The sequence below is a fragment of the Saccoglossus kowalevskii genome, chromosome 4 (assembly GCF_978046115.1).
Source record: "Saccoglossus kowalevskii chromosome 4, keSacKowa6.1, whole genome shotgun sequence".
Lineage (NCBI taxonomy): Eukaryota > Metazoa > Hemichordata > Enteropneusta > Harrimaniidae > Saccoglossus > Saccoglossus kowalevskii.
In genome coordinates this window covers 39,967,320-39,986,577 of record NC_140644.1, presented here as the reverse complement: position 1 = coordinate 39,986,577, position 19,258 = coordinate 39,967,320, and the positions used below count along the sequence as shown (strand labels likewise).

The 19,258-nt window shown below is 39.2% G+C and overlaps 1 protein-coding gene and 1 non-coding gene across 14 annotated transcripts in view; one reads left to right on the top strand and one right to left on the bottom strand.

Moving 5' to 3' along the window:
- The window catches only part of LOC100374908 (C-Jun-amino-terminal kinase-interacting protein 4-like), a 90,342-nt gene that overhangs the window by 55,767 nt on the left and 15,317 nt on the right, over positions 1-19,258 (bottom strand). For all 13 annotated transcript variants that reach the window (XM_085498105.1, XM_085498107.1, XM_085498111.1 and 10 more), the window contains exons 2-3: positions 5,352-5,472; positions 2,358-2,428 (exon numbers count right to left, since the gene is read on the bottom strand). In XM_085498105.1, the coding sequence (XP_085354231.1) occupies positions 2,358-2,428; positions 5,352-5,472 (192 nt within the window). The remainder of the gene's footprint in view (positions 1-2,357; positions 2,429-5,351; positions 5,473-19,258) is intronic.
- On the top strand, positions 657-788 carry LOC144360120 (U11 spliceosomal RNA). Its single transcript, XR_013422157.1, has one exon. It is a non-coding gene; the product is annotated as a U11 spliceosomal RNA (small nuclear RNA).

The following is a 19,258-nucleotide window of genomic DNA, read 5'->3' as shown; positions in this document are numbered from 1 at the left end:
AAAAAATAAAAATAAGAGGGAGAGGTAAATAAAACAAGGTCACCACATCTCAGGTCCAGGAACAATTTTTAAGACTCATTATACTGACAATCAGTATCAATGTGACAACGATATGATTTTAGTTACTTTTTGGGTATTTTGTATGGATTTATTTTCACTGATTTTTGGCGAGTTGAATGTAAAATATAGGAAAAAAAGAATCGGTATATTTGCTGGATTTTATTTTCACTGAATCATTTCTTCAGCGAAAATTAATTCCAAGGGAAAATAAAGTATTTTACTACTACTTTTTATTTACCACAAAAAATGGGGTTGGGATTGAAAATCCTGAAATCCCCAAGTTATAGATAGGTAATTTCCTATTCAACTATGCAACAAAGGACATGACTCATCTGCATAACAATGTACTCATTTGAATATGAATGTAGATATTTCAAAATGATACTCAATTGAGCCAAATAAACATGAGAAAGAGGCAAAGATTAAATAAACAATTATGAATGAGATTAAATATACATTCTGTTTGTTAAAAAAAACTTGAAAGTATGAATCTTGGGAATAAAAAAATGTCAAAAGTGGTGTTTTTGTGTGAAATTAAAACCATGAACACAGTTTTGTGTAGCTCAGTATGAATATTTCCATCACAAATGATTCAATAAAAGGGCTTCTCCTTTCCCTGGGACACAGTCTGCCTTATGGGTGGGCTGTGCGGAATCATCATCAAGAGATTCCGGAAGCATAATCTTTGGAAACCTGGGCAGTTGGTTGTCTAGTTCACTGACGCCCTGTATGCACAAATACAACTGTAGAATTAATTAGTCTTTCAGAAATTGACATTGGTCAAATCTAGAAGTATACTGTACATGTATGCTTGTAAAGTTACCAGTATATTTTATTCTATTCTGCTAACAGTCAGGTTTTGAAATATACAGTGCCTTTTCATAAAAAAACATTATAAAAAACATTTTTTTAAATGCCATCATTATTTTCAACATATTCTTTGTAGAATTTACCTAAGTTACTACTGTAAAATCTGTAGCCATGGTTTCTATCAAAGTGGTACAATGCAACAGAGGGGATGTTGTTTCTATTAGAACATCTACACAAATGAGAAATGATGAATTTTTTCGTTCTCAATTGTTAAAAAAAATGGGTGCAACTTCTATTAGGGACACGGCTTCTAATACAGATTTTAAGGTAATATGAGACATATTTAGGCAAGCTACATTTCAAATTATGCCCAGTCCTCTATCACATTGTTTGTATATAATGTTTGTATTGCTATAATGATATCAGAGAAATAAAGCACTTTAAATTAAAAGAGGAGGTCAAAACAGTACTAATCAAAAAATCAATTCTCCAACATTAATGCATATGTACATGCATGCTACAAACCAAATTTCAGATGAGTATAGTTAGTTTTTCAAAAGATGATTTTTTTAAAGTATTTTACACCATTTCTCTGTAAATTAGTTATGATGTGTGAAGGCCTGTTTCAGATTTTGTAAATTTTAATTCACTTATGACATAAAAGAGCATCAGTCAGAACCAGTATTTTTAGCCAAAATATTCAAGTCACCAAGTGTAAGATTGAAATCCATGACTATGAGTATGCAGGAACAATATGCTAACCACTAACCCAACCAGTCAACACCAATATTTCACAAAATATGGTGCATTGTCATTGATTTTGATAACATACCGACACTCTTACAATGACCAACATAAATATACACAAAATAATACACACATTTATCACAATTTTACCTATGATTTGAATTACAGATGTAATAATTATTGGTTCTGTCAAGATCTTAGTCATTATCTTCATTATCAAATAATTCAAGAGTACACAACTTTCAATGCAAAGTAATTTCCACATGATGTATTGCTCCACGATTTGACATGCAATAATGTCCTTCCACCTGATAGTTTAGTTATTAACCAATCAGGTTGCTGTGTGGTACTGACTCAATTCACAAATACTGGCAATGGCAATTTTTCTTTAACATAATGCGCAAGTATAGTACATTCCATCCCATCTTGCAGTGATTATGTCCTAAAACAAGGTAGTCAGGTGATTACTGTAGCTATTTTTTAAGATAAACAGAAAATTTAACAACTTTTACAGTAACAGTTCACTGTCGAAATGCAGTTTACATATTCACTGAGAGTCACAATAGATGCTGTAAAACAAAGTCGATTGACCAGGTAAAATTAGAGAAAGAGATGGGCGCAGTTGAACTTGACCTTAAAATACCTCGAAAAAGGTAATGAGTGTGGTATTATAAACATGTACCTTCCATTCCATATCATTTCAGACAAGACAAAACAAGCATATTTTCATATGTACTCACCTCAGTGTGTCGCAAACTAAGAGTTTGATATTCTTTTTTCATGTCATTTTCTCTATCTTCATGTCGAGACACTGAAAAAAGATGACATAAGGAAGTAAGTCAGTCTTTTGAACTCAAATAAAAAAGCAACATATATTGGGTTCCACAAGTGTCAAACCTATTAATTTTCCTTACAGTAGATTTTCAACTTATTATTTTCTTGGTGGGCCATCAGAGGTTGGCACTATTCCTGTGGTGGGTCATCAGAAGTTGGCACTATTTCTTTCCGGTGGGTCATCAGAGGTTGGCACTATTCCTTCTTGGCAGGTTATTGGAGGTTGGCCCTAATCCTCCCTGGTGGGTCATAAGAAGTTGGCACTATTCCTTTCCGGTGGGTCATCAGAGGTTGGCACTATTCCTTTCCGGTGGGTCATCAGAGGTTGGCATTATTCCTCCCTGTTGGGTCATCAGAGGTTGGCACTATTCGTGTGGTGGGTCATCAGAGGTTGGCACTATTCCTGTGGTGGGTCATCAGAGGTTGGCACTATTCCTGTGGTGGGTCTTCAGAGGTTGGCACTATTCCTGTGGTGGGTGATCAGAGCTTGGCATTATTCCTCCCTGTTGGGTCATCAGAGGTTGGCACTATTCGTGTGGTGGGTCATCAGAGGTTGGCACTATTCCTGTGGTGGGTCATCAGAGGTTGGCACTATTCCTGTGATGGGTCATCAGAGGTTGGCACTATTCCTGTGATGGGTCTTCAGAGGTTGGCACTATTCCTGTGGTGGGTGATCAGAGCTTGGCATTATTCCTCCCTGTTGGGTCATCAGAGGTTGGCACTATTCCTCCCTGTTGGGTCATCAGAGGTTGGCACTATTCATGTGGTGGGTCATTAGAGGTTGGCACTATTCCTCCCTGGTGGGTCATCACAGTTTGGCATTATTCCTCCTTGGTGGCTCACCAGAGGTTGGCACTATTTCTCCCTGGAGGGTCATCAGAGGTTGGCATTATTCCTTTCCAGTGGATCATCAGAGGTTGGCATTATTCCTCCCTGGAGGGTCATCAGAGGTTGGTACTATTCCCCTGGTGGGGAATCAGAGATTGGTACTATTCCCCTGGTGGGTCATCAGAGGTTGGTACTATGCCCCTGGTAGGTCATCAGAGGTTGGTACTATTCCTGTGGTGGGTCATTAGAGGTTGGCACTATTCCTCTGGCAGGTCATCAGAGGTAGGCACTATTCCTGTGGTGGGTCATCAGAGGTTGGCACCATTCCTGTGGTTGGTCATCAGAGGTTGGTACTATTCCTGTGGTGGGTCATCAGAGGTTGGTACTATTCCTGTGGTGGGTCATCAGAGGTTGGCACTATTCCTGTGGCGGGTCATCACAGGTTGGTACTATTCCTCCATGGAGGATCATCAGAGGTAGGCACTATCCCTGTGGTGGGTCATCAGAGCTTGGCACTATTCCCATGGTTGGTCATCAGAGATTGGTACTATTCCTCTGGCTGGTCATCAGAAGGTGACACTATCCCTGTGGTGGGTCATCAGAGGTTGGTACTATTCCCCTGATGGGTCGTCAGAGGTTGGCACTATTTCTGTGGTTGGTCATCAGAGATTGGTACTATTTCTCCATGGAGGATCATCATAAGTAGGCACTATTCCTGTGGTGGGTCATCAGAGGTTGGCACTATTCCTGTGGTGGGTCATCAGAGCTTGGCATTATTCCTCCATGTTGGGTCATCAGAGGTTGGCACTATTCCTCCCTGTTGTGTCATCAGAGGTTGGCAATATTCATGTGGTGGGTCATTAGAGGTTGGTACTATTCCCCTGGTGGGTCATCAGAGGTTGGCACTATTCCTGTGGTGGGTCTTCAGAGGTTGGCACTATTCCTGTGGTGGGTGATCAGAGCTTGGCATTATTCCTCCATGTTGGGTCATCAGAGGTTGGCACTATTCCTCCCTGTTGGGTCATCAGATGTTGGCACTATTCCTCCCTGTTGGGTCATCAGAGGTTGGCACTATTCATGTGGTGGGTCATTAGAGGTTGGCACTATTCCTCCCTGGTGGGTCATCACAGTTTGGCATTATTCCTCCTTGGTGGCTCACCAGAGGTTGGCACTATTTCTCCCTGGAGGGTCATCAGAGGTTGGCATTATTCCTTTCCAGTGGATCATCAGAGGTTGGCATTATTCCTCCCTGGAGGGTCATCAGAGATTGGTACTATTCCCCTGGTGGGTCATCAGAGGTTGGTACTATGCCCCTGGTAGGTCATCAGAGATTGGTACTATTTCTCCATGGAGGATCATCATAAGTAGGCACTATTCCTGTGGTGGGTCATCAGAGGTTGGCACTATTCCTGTGGTGGGTCTTCAGAGGTTGGCACTATTCATGTGGTGGGTGATCAGAGCTTGGCATTATTCCTCCCTGTTGGGTCATCAGAGGTTGGCACTATTCATGTGGTGGGTCATTAGAGGTTGGTACTATTCCCCTGGTGGGTCATCAGAGGTTGGTACTATTCCCCTGGTGGGTCATCAGAGGTTGGTACTATTCCTCTGGTGGGTCATCAGAGGTTGGTACTATTCCCCTGGTGGGTCATCAGAGGTTGGTACTATTCCTCTGGTGGGTCATCAGAGGTTGGTACTATTCCTCTGGTGGGTCATCAGAGGTTGGTACTATTTCTCTGGTGGGTCATCAGAGGTTGGTACTCTTCCTCTGGTGGGTCATCAAAGGTTGGTACTCTTCCTCTGGTGGGTCATCAGAGGTTGGTACTATTTCTCTGGTGGGTCATCAGAGGTTGGTACTCTTCCTCTGGTGGGTTATCAGAGGTTGGTACTATTCCTCTGGTGGGTCATCAGAGGTTGGTACTATTCCTCCCTGGAGGGTCATCAGTGCTGGGCATTATTCCATGTACAGTTATAGTGTTGCAGTGCAGCCGGGTACAACATGGCAGGTATTCATTTCTGTACAAGACTATTATTCTGAATTACATTGCATTACAGTAATAATCACTAAATCTCACCTTGATCCAGACAATTTTTCACTTTTAGTTCCAATTGTTTCTTTTCCAGTTCTACATCATGTAATCTATTTGTGATCTCTTGGTTATATTGTTCGTTGGCGTCATCAGATTCCAGATATTTCTGAAAATGAACATTAGAATTTGTCATTAATTTGCATATTTATCACTGGTTTGTCCGAGTGGAGTCAGTAAAAGTACGTCTCACTTTGTCTATGCAAATTTATCGTTGAGCAGATTATTTAACACCAACTTGTCTCTGGTATTTTTTTAGTTTTGCACATAAATTATGCACAATTACCCAAGAATTGTCCAAAATGTTGATGTAAGAACATAAATTTTCGATGAAAAAAAAAAATCAGCTGCAGATCAGCTTGTTTGTACAAGACCAGATTAATATGATGCAATCCAGGCACTAATAGGGAATGTGTCACTCATTATGATTGGCCATAAAACAACCAAATATCTTGTGTTATGATGAGTCAGCCAATGAGTGCAGGGCTTTTATAAATCTTTCAATGACTAGATCGGATTGCGTATGAATTTAGAAAAAAAAAACACAGGTAGAGAGAGAGATAGTTATTTTTGGAGTCATGATGTTAAAAAGCGTTATGCATTTGGGGTCAAATATTTTATAGCAAATTTTTTAATTATTTGCACTTTTCAAAGATCCAAAGCTGCTTCTCATTGACAGCCAACATGTTGGTCAGAAATCAAATGTGGACGCTATGGTTTGTAATATGCAATATATTGTGTTGCTTGTTCCAGAATTATAACCATGATTTAATCTATGATTTAAATAAATGGTAATATAAATATTCAAATTAAGTCAGATATATAGGAAATATTTAACTTAATTACAAATTTCAGACCATCTTAGCAAACAAGACGCCTGATGACTATTTATTAGAGTTCTGCCCCTTGAGATGCATGCAGAGAAAGTTGATAAAAACTTATATATATAAACTTTATATTAAAATATTATAACTATAGAGAAACTATCTAAGCTTTGCCTGTATATGGAATTCAGATTTTTTGATGGGAGCCATCAGTGAATTAACAAGCAGCCTGTCGGTTGAAATAGCTCCGCTATTAGCAATGCACATCTCGATAAAGAACATGAGAAAATGAACAATGTGTATAGTATCAAAGTAACCAGATTTGTGGTTTTTAAACAAGAAGTCGAAAATGTAACTTTTTACCAAAAATGACAAAAATATTCATCAAAATTGGAGAATTGAAGATATCCTCACGAAAAGAACAAATCTGAGAGAAGTTCACATGTAGTACCTATATATGAAATATCAAAGCAATCGGACTTGTGGTTTTTAACAATGCACATCTCAATAAAGAACTGTAGATATCATTAGAAAATGAACAATGTGTATAGTATCAAAGTACCGTTCCGTTAAAATCCTATTATAAACCGCATACCTAATAGTAACCGCACCCCCGATTTCGGCTTCAGTGTTAAAGAGTTCTCAACAAAAATTGAAAACATGAAAAGTACCTATTACTAACCGCACCCCCAATTCAACAAGACCGTGACCGACTTTGTTTCAACGAGCTGGTACATTGTTCGTAATCCTATTCATTTGTTTCGACAACGTGCCTAAAAATATGGCACAGATCTAGAAGCAGTACCTACACACGAATTGGTGACGTCATAAAATACATGACCTTCAATCGGGGTCGTTTCCTCGGTATATACGAATTGGTATATACAAATTACAATAAAGATACTTAAGACATTACACATAAGGTAAAACAAATCACGTGACAATATAATGATAATAACGGTAATAAATCCTAGCTTAACAGTTGAACAGAACGCTCATATAGTCAGTCGGGTGACGCCGAGGGTCACGAACTGCGTTGCAAAATGGCTGTGTGGTTGAAACTGGGTCATGGCGTGACGGGTGAGGAAGACATCATTAAACACTCAAAATCACAATAAAACGGGGAAGTGGTTGCATATTACGGCGTAACCAACATGGGAAATAAAAAAACGCCCAATACAAACGACATGGGTTCGAATCACACTAGATACACACTCACCAGAACCGAAGCAATCAGAAACCAGCAATCGTTTTGGCTTTTCCGTTCAACTCATTGGAACACTGTAGTAGTTAGAAAAATGAACACCACTTAACGACCAACGTCGTGGCGTGGTACACAAGCGTGCCATCAAAATAAAACAAAATTAGCTTGAAAAGACAGTGGGTTCGAGTCCCGCTCAGAGCTACCGTAAAAACGTAAATCAAATAAACTGAAATCTCTCAAACCGTAAACAAGTAAACAAAGAACGTCGCAAAAAAATAATAAACCTCACAAAACTCCACCATACAAAACTGAATAAATAAATAATAAAATAACGCGCAATTTGTTCAACAGTTTCCAGATTGGGACAAGAGATAAACAAGACCCAAGTCAAGGTAAGTTTTGTTAAAGTGTCGATGGCGTTCCCTATATTACGAAAACAATTCAGGCAACAGACGAATATCTTATGTGGTGTTGTTGAATTTATACTGTGTCTGCGGAATTGTTGATTGAGGGTTCGAAGCCAGCAGTTAACATTTTGTTAGAAAGTTTCACAATTAAATCAAATATCCAATGATACCAGTATATTTATTTCATTATTTTAACAACTTGCAATGGTGGAAGTTGGTCAAACACGAGTTCTTACACCTAAATAAGTATCAAATATTTGTCGACACATTTATTCTCTCAACCTTGTAGAGGTGGAAATTAATTAAACAACAGGTATTTACTCACAAATATAATGGTCAATATTTGTCCATACATTCATTCTGTCAATTTAAGAACTTGTAATTGTTGCAATTAATCAAATGAGAGTTGTCTACACCAAAATAAGTTTCAAATACTTGTCCATACATTTATTCTCTCAATTTAACAACTTGTAATGGTGTAAAATTATTAAATGAGAGTTGTCTACACCAAAATCAGTCTAAAATATTTGTCCACACATTTATTCTCTCAATTTAACAATTTGTAATTTGTGGAAGTAAATTAAATGCGACTTTTCTACACCAAAATAAGTCTAAAATATTTGTACACACATTTAGTCTCTCAATTTAACAACTTGTAATTGTGGGAATTAATCAAACGCGAGTTGTTTACACCAAAATAAGTCTCAAATATTAGTCCATACATTTATTCTCTCAATTTAACAACTTGTAATGGTGTAAAATAATTAAACGAGAGTTGTCTACACCAAAATAAGTCTAAAATATTTGTCCGCACACTTATTCTCTCAATTTAACAACTTGTAATGGTGTAAAATAATTAAACGAGAGCTGTCTACACCAAAATAAGTCTAAAATATTTGTCCATACATTTATTCTCTCAATTTAACAACTTGTAATGGTGTAAAATAATTAAACGAGAGCTGTCTACACCAAAATAAGTCTAAAATATTTGTCCGCACATTTAGTCTCTCAATTTAACAACATGTAATTGTGGGAATTAATCAAACGAGAGATGTCTACACAAAAATAAGTCTAAAATATTTGTCCGCACATTTATTCTCTCAATTTAACAACTTTTAATTGTGGGAATTAATCAAACGAGAGCTGTCTACACCAAAATAAGTCTAAAATATTTGTCTGCACACTTATTCTCTCAATTTAACAACTTGTAATGGTGTAAAATAATTAAACGAGAGCTGTCTACACCAAAATAAGTCTAAAATATTTGTCCATACATTTATTCTCTCAATTTAACAACTTGTAATGGTGTAAAATAATTAAACGAGAGCTGTCTACACCAAAATAAGTCTAAAATATTTGTCCGCATATTTATTCTTTCAATTTAACAACCTGTAATTGTGGGAATTAATCAAACGCGAGTTGTTTACATCAAACTAAGTATTAAATATTTGTTGAGACATTTATTCTCTCAATTTAACAACTTGTAATGGTGTAAAATAATTAAACGAGAGTTGTCTACACCAAAATTAATCTCAAATATTTGTCCACACATTTATTGTCACAATTTAACCACTTGTTAATAGTGGAAATTATTTAAACGCGACTTGTTTAATCAGTTGACATCAATGCAACTTACCCGCAGACAGTGCACAACAGAGTATCATTGTTGAGCAATTATAAACAGGAACATGTCTTGGCATTAGGGTAAGGGTCGGGTCAGGTATGGGCAACGGAATTATTAACAGGAACGTGTCTTGGCATTAGGGTTAGGGTCGGGTCAGGTATGGGCAACGGAATTATTAACAGGAACATGTCTTGGCATTAGGGTAAGGGTCGGGTCAGGTATGGGCAACGGAATTATTAACAGGAACATGTCTTGGCATTAGGGTTAGGGTCGGGTCAGGTATGGGCAACGGAATTATTAACAGGAACATGTCTTGGCATTAGGGTAAGGGTCGGGTCAGGTATGGGCAACGGAATTATAAACAGGAACGTGTCTTGGCATTAGGGTAAGGGTCGGGTCAGGTATAGGCAACGGAATTATTAACAGGAACATGTCTTGGCATTAGGGTTAGGGTCGGGTCAGGTATGGGCAACGGAATTATAAACAGGAACATGTCTTGGCATTAGGGTAAGGGTCGGGTCAGGTATGGGCAACGGAATTATTAACAGGAACATGTCTTGGCATTAGGGTTAGGGTCGGGTCAGGTATGGGCAACGGAATTATTAACAGGAACGTGTCTTGGCATTGGGGTTAGGGTCGGGTCAGGTATAGGCAACGGAATTATTAACAGGAACATGTCTTGGCATTAGGGTTAGGGTCGGGTCAGGTATGGGCAACGGAATTATTAACAGGAACATGTCTTGGCATTAGGGTTAGGGTCGGGTCAGGTATGGGCAACGGAATTATTAACAGGAACATGTCTTGGCATTAGGGTTAGGGTCGGGTCAGGTATGGGCAACGGAATTATTAACAGGAACGTGTCTTGGCATTAGGGTTAGGGTCGGGTCAGGTATGGGCAACGGAATTATTAACAGGAACATGTCTTGGCATTAGGGTTAGGGTCGGGTCAGGTATGGGCAACGGAATTATTAACAGGAACGTGTCTTGGCATTAGGGTTAGGGTCGGGTCAGGTATGGGCAACGGAATTATTAACAGGAACATGTCTTGGCATTAGGGTTAGGGTCGGGTCAGGTATGGGCAACGGAATTATTAACAGGAACATGTCTTGGCATTAGGGTTAGGGTCGGGTCAGGTATGGGCAACGGAATTATTAACAGGAACATGTCTTGGCATTAGGGTTAGGGTCGGGTCAGGTATGGGCAACGGAATTATTAACAGGAACATGTCTTGGCATTAGGGTTAGGGTCGGGTCAGGTATGGGCAACGGAATTATTAACAGGAACATGTCTTGGCATTAGGGTAAGGGTCGGGTCAGGTATGGGCAACGGAATTATTAACAGGAACGTGTCTTGGGATTAGGGTAAGGGTCGGGTCAGGTATAGGCAACGGAATTATTAACAGGAACGTGTCTTGGCATTGGGGTTAGGGTCGGGTCAGGTATAGGCAACGGAATTATTAACAGGAACATGTCTTGGCATTAGGGTAAGGGTCGGGTCAGGTATGGGCAACGGAATTATTAACAGGAACATGTCTTGGGATTAGGGTTAGGGTCGGGTCAGGTATGGGCAACGGAATTATTAACAGGAACATGTCTTGGCATTAGGGTAAGGGTCGGGTCAGGTATGGGCAACGGAATTATTAACAGGAACGTGTCTTGGCATTAGGGTTAAGGTCGGGTCAGGTATGGGCAACGGAATTATTAACAGGAACGTGTCTTGGCATTAGGGTAAGGGTCGGGTCAGGTATAGGCAACGGAATTATTAACAGGAACATGTCTTGGGATTAGGGTTAGGGTCGGGTCAGGTATGGGCAACGGAATTATTAACAGGAACGTGTCTTGGGATTAGGGTAAGGGTCGGGTCAGGTATGGGCAACGGAATTATTAACAGGAACATGTCTTGGGATTAGGGTAAGGGTCGGGTCAGGTATAGGCAACGGAATTATTAACAGGAACGTGTCTTGGCATTAGGGTTAGGGTCGGGTCAGGTATGGGCAACGGAATTATTAACAGGAACGTGTCTTGGCATTGGGGTTAGGGTCAGGTCAGGTATGGGCAACGGAATTATTAACAGGAACGTGTCTTGGCATTAGGGTAAGGGTCGGGTCAGGTATGGGCAACGGAATTATTAACAGGAACGTGTCTTGGGATTAGGGTAAGGGTCGGGTCAGGTATGGGCAACGGAATTATTAACAGGAACGTGTCTTGGGATTAGGGTTAGGGTCGGGTCAGGTATGGGCAACGGAATTATTAACAGGAACATGTCTTGGCATTAGGGTAAGGGTCGGGTCAGGTATGGGCAACGGAATTATTAACAGGAACGTGTCTTGGGATTAGGGTAAGGGTCGGGTCAGGTATAGGCAACGGAATTATTAACAGGAACATGTCTTGGGATTAGGGTTAGGGTCGGGTCAGGTATGGGCAACGGAATTATTAACAGGAACATGTCTTGGCATTAGGGTTAGGGTCAGGTCAGGTATAGGCAACGGAATTATTAACAGGAACATGTCTTGGCATTGGGGTTAGGGTCAGGTCAGGTATGGGCAACGGAATTATTAACAGGAACGTGTCTTGGGATTAGGGTTAGGGTCGGGTCAGGTATAGGCAACGGAATTATTAACAGGAACGTGTCTTGGCATTAGGGTTAGGGTCGGGTCAGGTATGGGCAACGCAAATGGCAAACACCCAATTGGCAAGATGTACACTAACGGGTTATGGCATGCATATAGTTTACACAAGTAAAAACACAAAATTGGCAATTTTTTGGACAATTGTAACTCAATAATAGAAATATGTTGTATTTCTATATATATACACACTATATAGTCTTATCAAATGCAAACACATCCAGTCAATCCATTGTGGTCTTGTGGGTCAGTTCTCTACATAGTGATCAGGAGGACCTGGGTTCAATTCCCTTGCCTGCCCATCTTTTTTTCGCAAACACCATTTGGCAATAAAGCTAAATATGACAACAAATTATTTAATTTGCATGACTACCCACATAGCTCAGTTGATTTGTACTATGTCAGCAATGTGAGCGATCGCTGGTTCGAATCCAGTATGTTTAGTTAGATTTTTGAATGCTAGTGAAGACAGTGTTCCTATGAATAGGACTTAAATCCTAACTCCTGTGTGAAGACACTCGTGGTACAGTGGACAAGACAGTGCGCTGGGAACTCAAAGATCGCAAGTTCGAATCACGGATTGGACACTCCTATGAAAGACGTTAAAATCATAAACAGCGGATTCAAAAACTCAAATCAGGAAAACAGAACACAAGAATACATGCTTCACATGGAAGCCAGTCGAAGTCGTCAAAGAACGAACACAGTCGAAGAACGAACACAGTTGACAGCTGTAGGTCACGTGCAACAACAGACACGAGGAGCATGGCTGCTCTCCAAATGGGTCCCTTCTTTTGTATTGACCCCCTAAGGATCGCTAATCCCCCTTTCTAACTCTTCCCCCAAAAATAATATATCGCCCCTTTTAAAATGTATTGACCCACAAATTAATGAATATTCATGAGCACAGAAACTGCTACGTCATGAATAAATTAGCATAATTTTAAAAAAATTTGCATAAAGTGTAGGTACTCCTTCTGGAGCTCTGCCAAAAATATTCACACCTCTTTATTGTTCAGTAGTGCTTAGGATGTCAAACACGCAGTGGAACTGCTTTTGTCTTGTGACAACTTGTGTCAATACTCCTTATGAATACGTCCGTGTGTCGCAAGTTTTCGACAATGAACTGTTCTCACCGAAAAACTGTTAAATTTTTTTTCAATGCTCAGTTTATCTTTCGAAAACAACTAATTTCTTGATTTAAAAAAAAAGTCGCATCGTTTTCCCATGGAAATCAAAGCCAAAAGATCGCACTACATTATCGGTAAATCGCTTCCGGGTTTCGTTCACCATGAAGTCGGTGACCTGTCATTAACATATTTAAATGAACTAAGGTAATTTGAACACGTGGGCACCATCCAGCATTTTGATTGGTTAATTAGCGACTTCACCTACCCGGTCAAGTAATGTCTCGTGTGCATTCAAACTACATGGCGGATGTCGCATCGATCGTTTACATGTGACCGAAATAATTCGCTTACGGTGAAACTAAGTTGAATTTTACTTGCATTTGATAACAATTCAACGAATTTAATTTTCATGCGTTGTTATAATCACTACTGAGTAATAATCAACAATTTTAACAGTTCGAAAACAAGTAAGTTATTCACTTGTGAGCCGAAGCATGGCCGGATTGCGTTACCCTAGCCACGGTACCGTACTTTTTTAGTGCCGTACCATCACAGGGAGCCCAGGAACTATGATCAACTGTACTACGCACTCCCTATGAGCGGGGGGGGGGGGGGGGGGGGGGGGGGGGGGGGGGGGGGTATCGGCTGGTATCTAGTGTAAGGAATTGACAAGGGATGAAGGCTCCAGCCAGCTAACATTTTTTAAACTCGAAAAAACAGACGAAAAGAATGAAAAATAAAATATAAAAAAAATACCAGGTTGAAGAATATTAGTTGTTTCTTCAAATTTCGCCAAAGCCCTACCTCCATTTTACCGATATCTGCAGAATAAATCAAGAAAACTACACAAATTTACTCCATTTAGGAATTCCTAACGGTTTGCCCGAACGCACGGCACAGTTGGAGGCGTGGCCTGTTCAGCATTTGTCAACAACCAATCACAAGACTGGTTACGAACCACATCGAGGTCACGACTCGGTTAGCCTTGCTCAACTGGTTCGTAACCAGTCTTGTGATTGGTTGTTGACAAATGCTGAACAGGCCACGCCTCCAACGGTGTCATGCGTTCGGACTAACCGTTAGGAATTTCTAAATGGAGTCAATTTGTGTAGTTTTCTTGATTTATTCTGCAGATATCGGTAAAATGTAGGTAAGGCTTTGGCGAAATTCGAAGGAGCAACTAATATTCTTCAACCTGGTATTTTTTTTAGATTTTATTTTTAATTTTTTTCGTCTGTTTTTTCGAGTTTAAAAAATGTGAGCTGGCTGGAGCCTTCATCCCTTGTCTATTTCTTACACTAGATACCAGCCGATGCCCCCCCCCCCCCCCCCCCCCCCCCCGCTCATAGGGAGTGCGTACAGTTGATCATAGTTCCTGGGCTCCCTGCGGTACCATGATCATTTTCTACTATAAAGCAATGCATTAATGTTTGTTTTTATTTGAAACTCCTGTCAGAATATACTTTCCGTTACAAAGAAAATAAAAAAAAATGCATAATACATTAAATATACGGAGTATTTTTTTTTTTCATGTGAACAGTTTTTTTGTGACGTGAGGCTTATCACTCTTCCCGGACATCTAAATTGGAGTTACGCTTATATTCAACAAATTGTACGGTGTATTGTTTGTTTTGTGCGAGTGATGTGGGAAAAAAATGACCACGCCCATTTAATGATTGCAATATGTCCCTAATATAAACCGCACCCCGAACTTGAGCTGTTGATCCCAATTTTTTATTTGATACATTGTAATATAAACCGCGGTTTATCATAGGATTTTAACTAATCAGATTTGTGGTTTTTAAACAAGAAGTCGAAAATGTAACTTTTTACCAAAAATGACAAAAATATTCATCAAAATTGGAGAATTGAAGATATCCTCACGAAAAGAACAAATCTGAGAGAAGTTCACATGTAGTACCTATATATGTAATATCAAAGCAATCGGACTTGTGGTTTTTAACAATGCACATCTCAATAAAGAACTGTAGATATCATTAGAAAATGAACAATGTGTATAGTATCAAAGTAATCAGATTTGTGGTTTTTAAACAAGAAGTCGAAAATATCGCTTTTTACTAAAAATGACAAAAATATTCATCAAAATTAGAGAATTAAAAATATCATCACGAAATGAACAAATCTGAGAGAGGTCCACATATAATACTTATACAGTAAAACCTGTCAAAACCAACCCCTGGATAAACGAACACACTGTAAGAAACGACCGATTTATGCAGCCCCAAAAATTTCTCAATAGACGCCTATGTTAAAACAACCTGTGAAATCCGACCACTGTCTACTCCGAACACCGACCGCATTGATCGGTCCCAAGTCCAATTTTCACACTGAATACATCGTCCATCCGACCAGTTGCATCACATCCGCTGTCTAGTAATCCGGTCTGTCCGACCTAAAACGTGTGCATTGTGTTCAATTTACAGTGAACGTCACAAAAACAATACCAAATTTCACACTCCAAGTAACGACTCGCGTAAAACAATGGCAACTTATTAAGTTTCTCACACCACACGCCCAGACATCGCGTGGTGTCTGGACAGTATAATGACACCGGATATAAACAAAAAGATTGTTTACAGGAAAGGTGTGAAATAATGTTTTATCATGTTTTCGTAATTAAAACAAAAGATTTTTTCCCATAAGAAGATCGATCGATCAGTTTTCCAGTCACTGTTTTTGACAGCGATCACTACAAGCACCACGCTCTCCATCTATCGATATCGTTTATTTACTGCCTTATTTACCATGAGCCTACCACCACAGAAACGTCGTAGGGTAGAACTTACCCTAGCTGACAAAGTCAAGCTTATCAAGGATTCCGAGTCAACGAATCTAACTCGACAACAACTTGGCCAGAAGTATGGCATCGGGGAAATCTACAGTGACAGACATCATAAAGAAAAAGGCAGACTACATGAAGCAGTTTGAAAATAACATCGATGGATCCAGACAGCGCATCAAAACTTCATCGAAATTTGAAGAAAAAAATGGCTTAGTTTGGACATGGTTTCAGCAGGCTCGTGCAAAGCATATTCCGATATCTGGTCCGATGTTGCAGGAAAAAGCATTGTCATTTGCGTCTGAACTTGGTGTCCAAGATTTCAAAGCTTCTAACGGATGGCTTGAAAGCTGGAGAGGGCATTATTCGATTAAATCGTTCAAAGTCAACGGAGAGAGTGCCAATGTAGATTTGGAAGTGGTGGAAGATTTCAGAAGATATTTTTAATACCGATGAAACTGGTGTTTATTTTAGAGCCTTGCCTGATAGAACACTTGGAACAAAATCAGACGATTGTAAAGGCGACAAAGTTTCAAAGGAGAGACTGACTGCGTTGTTTACATGCAGCATGACTGGTGAGAAAATAAAACTGTTCGTCATCAGAAAGGCAGCGAAACCACGCTGTTTTAAAAATATTGATCCAAAAACTTTGCCTGTATACTGGAATTCAAATAAAGCCTGGATGACAAGTCTCCTATTTGAGGAATATCTCCGTGATTTGAACAATCAATGCGTCGTAAACGCCGAAAAATCTTGCTTTTTTTTGACAACGCCACTTCACACTGCCAATACCATATCTGTTTTACAACCGCTAGACCAGGGAATTATTAGAGCATTTAAAGTGCCTGTGAAATGGCTGCTATTTTCACGCCTAAAATTATCCATTGATACATAAATATTATTAATTTTTTTGTTTCTAAGCATGAATTATTTTTTTGAGTTAAAAAATGTGTTTTCAACTCAATCTACATCAACTTTATTTTTGTGTATTTTAAAACGAGGCTCCTCATTAGCTTCTTATTTGCATACAGAAATTCCCCTTGTGACGTCAGAAGGGGAAGTCGCATGGCAGCTTGCATTGCCGATACGTGTAAATGAGGCAAATTTCTTGTGCAGTTTTCTCGTCTTTGACTAAATTTTCACTTATGTACTTGTTCGTCGAGGAGGAATGGACCATAATGAACACATAGTATCAATTTTTGTTGCATGGGGTTGAGTTAGATGCGAAATATGTCCGTTCCGGTGTAGCTGGTCACCGTGATCGTCACCGGCACACGTTTGTACACTGTCGCTGGTCAAAATAGGTTACTAGTCACGTCACTACACTGTTTTATTTCATCGATCGTCTGAGTAAAACTTTCATAATTAAAATAAAAGAGAACATATTTTGACATTCTAAACATTAGACTATAGTGATCATTATAAAATAATTACAAAATGACAAATCACAGTTACTAAATAAATGACAGCCGCGTGGAAATAAATTGAAATTTTGTTGAAACGCGTCGGGTCACGACGAGGGCAAGTGCGTTAAAAGCGGCGTTAAATTGGATAACAAAAATAATCAAGATCGACACACATACAGATAAATTCAGAGTGGATTCGAGTTAGCGTGATCCATGGAGTGATTGTCATAATTATAAAATCATAATAAAACTTTATTTAGTGGAAACACATTGACCAAGCCCGGATTCAAGCTGCAAGCATAGAGGTAAAAAAAGAACAGAGGTGTGAATTCGACATTCAACACCAATCACCAAACAATTCAGAAACTTTTAGCCTTCGAAAATGAAAACAATTAGCAGTGTGTAAGGGCTGTGTAATTTCCTGTTTGTCCGACGCTTCGTTTTCGTGTCACTCTCAAAATTATTGCTACTCTTTACTTAACAGGGACTAAATTGTCTCTATAAAACGATAATCAGGATCGCAAAAAAGTCAACTCATTTGAAACACTTGCCGTCTCTCTCTCTTCTGAAATCCGCCTCGGTGATCATGGTCCGGAATCTATTTCTTTCAAAAGTGTTGCGCCAGGTTTATGTTGTTGGCGTTTCTCTTTAAACCTAGTTGTTTTTTTCATGGACGAGGACAGTTTTTCAAAAAAAAAGAAGCTGAGGTTAAGTGGCTTTCGTCCACTGATGTCGCACTTTCGGATCGATTAGAAACGTGTGAATACTTACACTATGACTATACGTTTCACTTCAAATGCCCACAAAACAACATCTAAAAACTCTCTCTCTCTAAAAAAAAAAAAAAAAAAAAATAGACAAAAAAAAGGGAAAAAAACGCCGACCGAAAAATGTATATCGTTTAAAAGTATACTGAATGACCAGTGTTATTACGGCTCAAGGGTATGACTTCCTCTCACATTTTGGCATTTGGTGACGCACTTTCGGCGAGAGTCGGAAATCCGGAAACAGTCGACCATTTCAGGATAGGTGGGCGTGGCTACAACACGAGAAATATCCCCAATTTACTTGGATACGAGTAATCATTTTCAGCAAAAAAATCAATAACTGCCCATTTCAGTGGGACACAGGTCTAAAATGGGAAACGTGAGGGTGGGCATTGCACAGGCACTTTAAAGCTCGATACAGAAAGAGACTCTTACGTTCTGTTATTGCAAAGATTGACAAGGAATCGAGTGCGAGTGAAGTAGCGAAATCCGTAAATGTACTCGACACCGTACACTGGATCAACAGTTCGTGGATTGACACGAAATCTGAGGCAATAACAAAATGTTTTCACAAAGGTGGTTTCAATCTGGACAGTGAAATCACAGATGTGGAAGAAGCAGACGACACAGAAGAGATAAGAAATCTTATCAATGAAATCACAGGGCCAATGCAATGCAATGTTCAATGCACCGTTGACGAATATCTTAACTTCGATGACAATATGCCGACAGACTTGCAGTTTTTTACAAGAAGTCGAAAATATAACTTTTTACCAAAAATGATAAAAATATTCACCAAAAATAGAGAATTTGAGATTTTGACATGAAACAAGACATGACATGTCATGTCATAGCCCCCGCTTAGAAAAAAATTTAAAATTCTGTTATTAATTGTTCAGAATTGATGTGTTACAATTTTAGGGGGTGGGGTAAAAATTTATTCATTTGGCTTTTCTGAGACAATTTATAACTTGTTAAACATATAATGCGATGTGCACTTGTAAACAATTATTACCAGTCCCTGTACCAACTTAGAACAAAACTGGATGACACATATCCGAGAAAAAAATGGTAACAGCTAGAAAAAGCTGTGATTTTTGAAGAAAA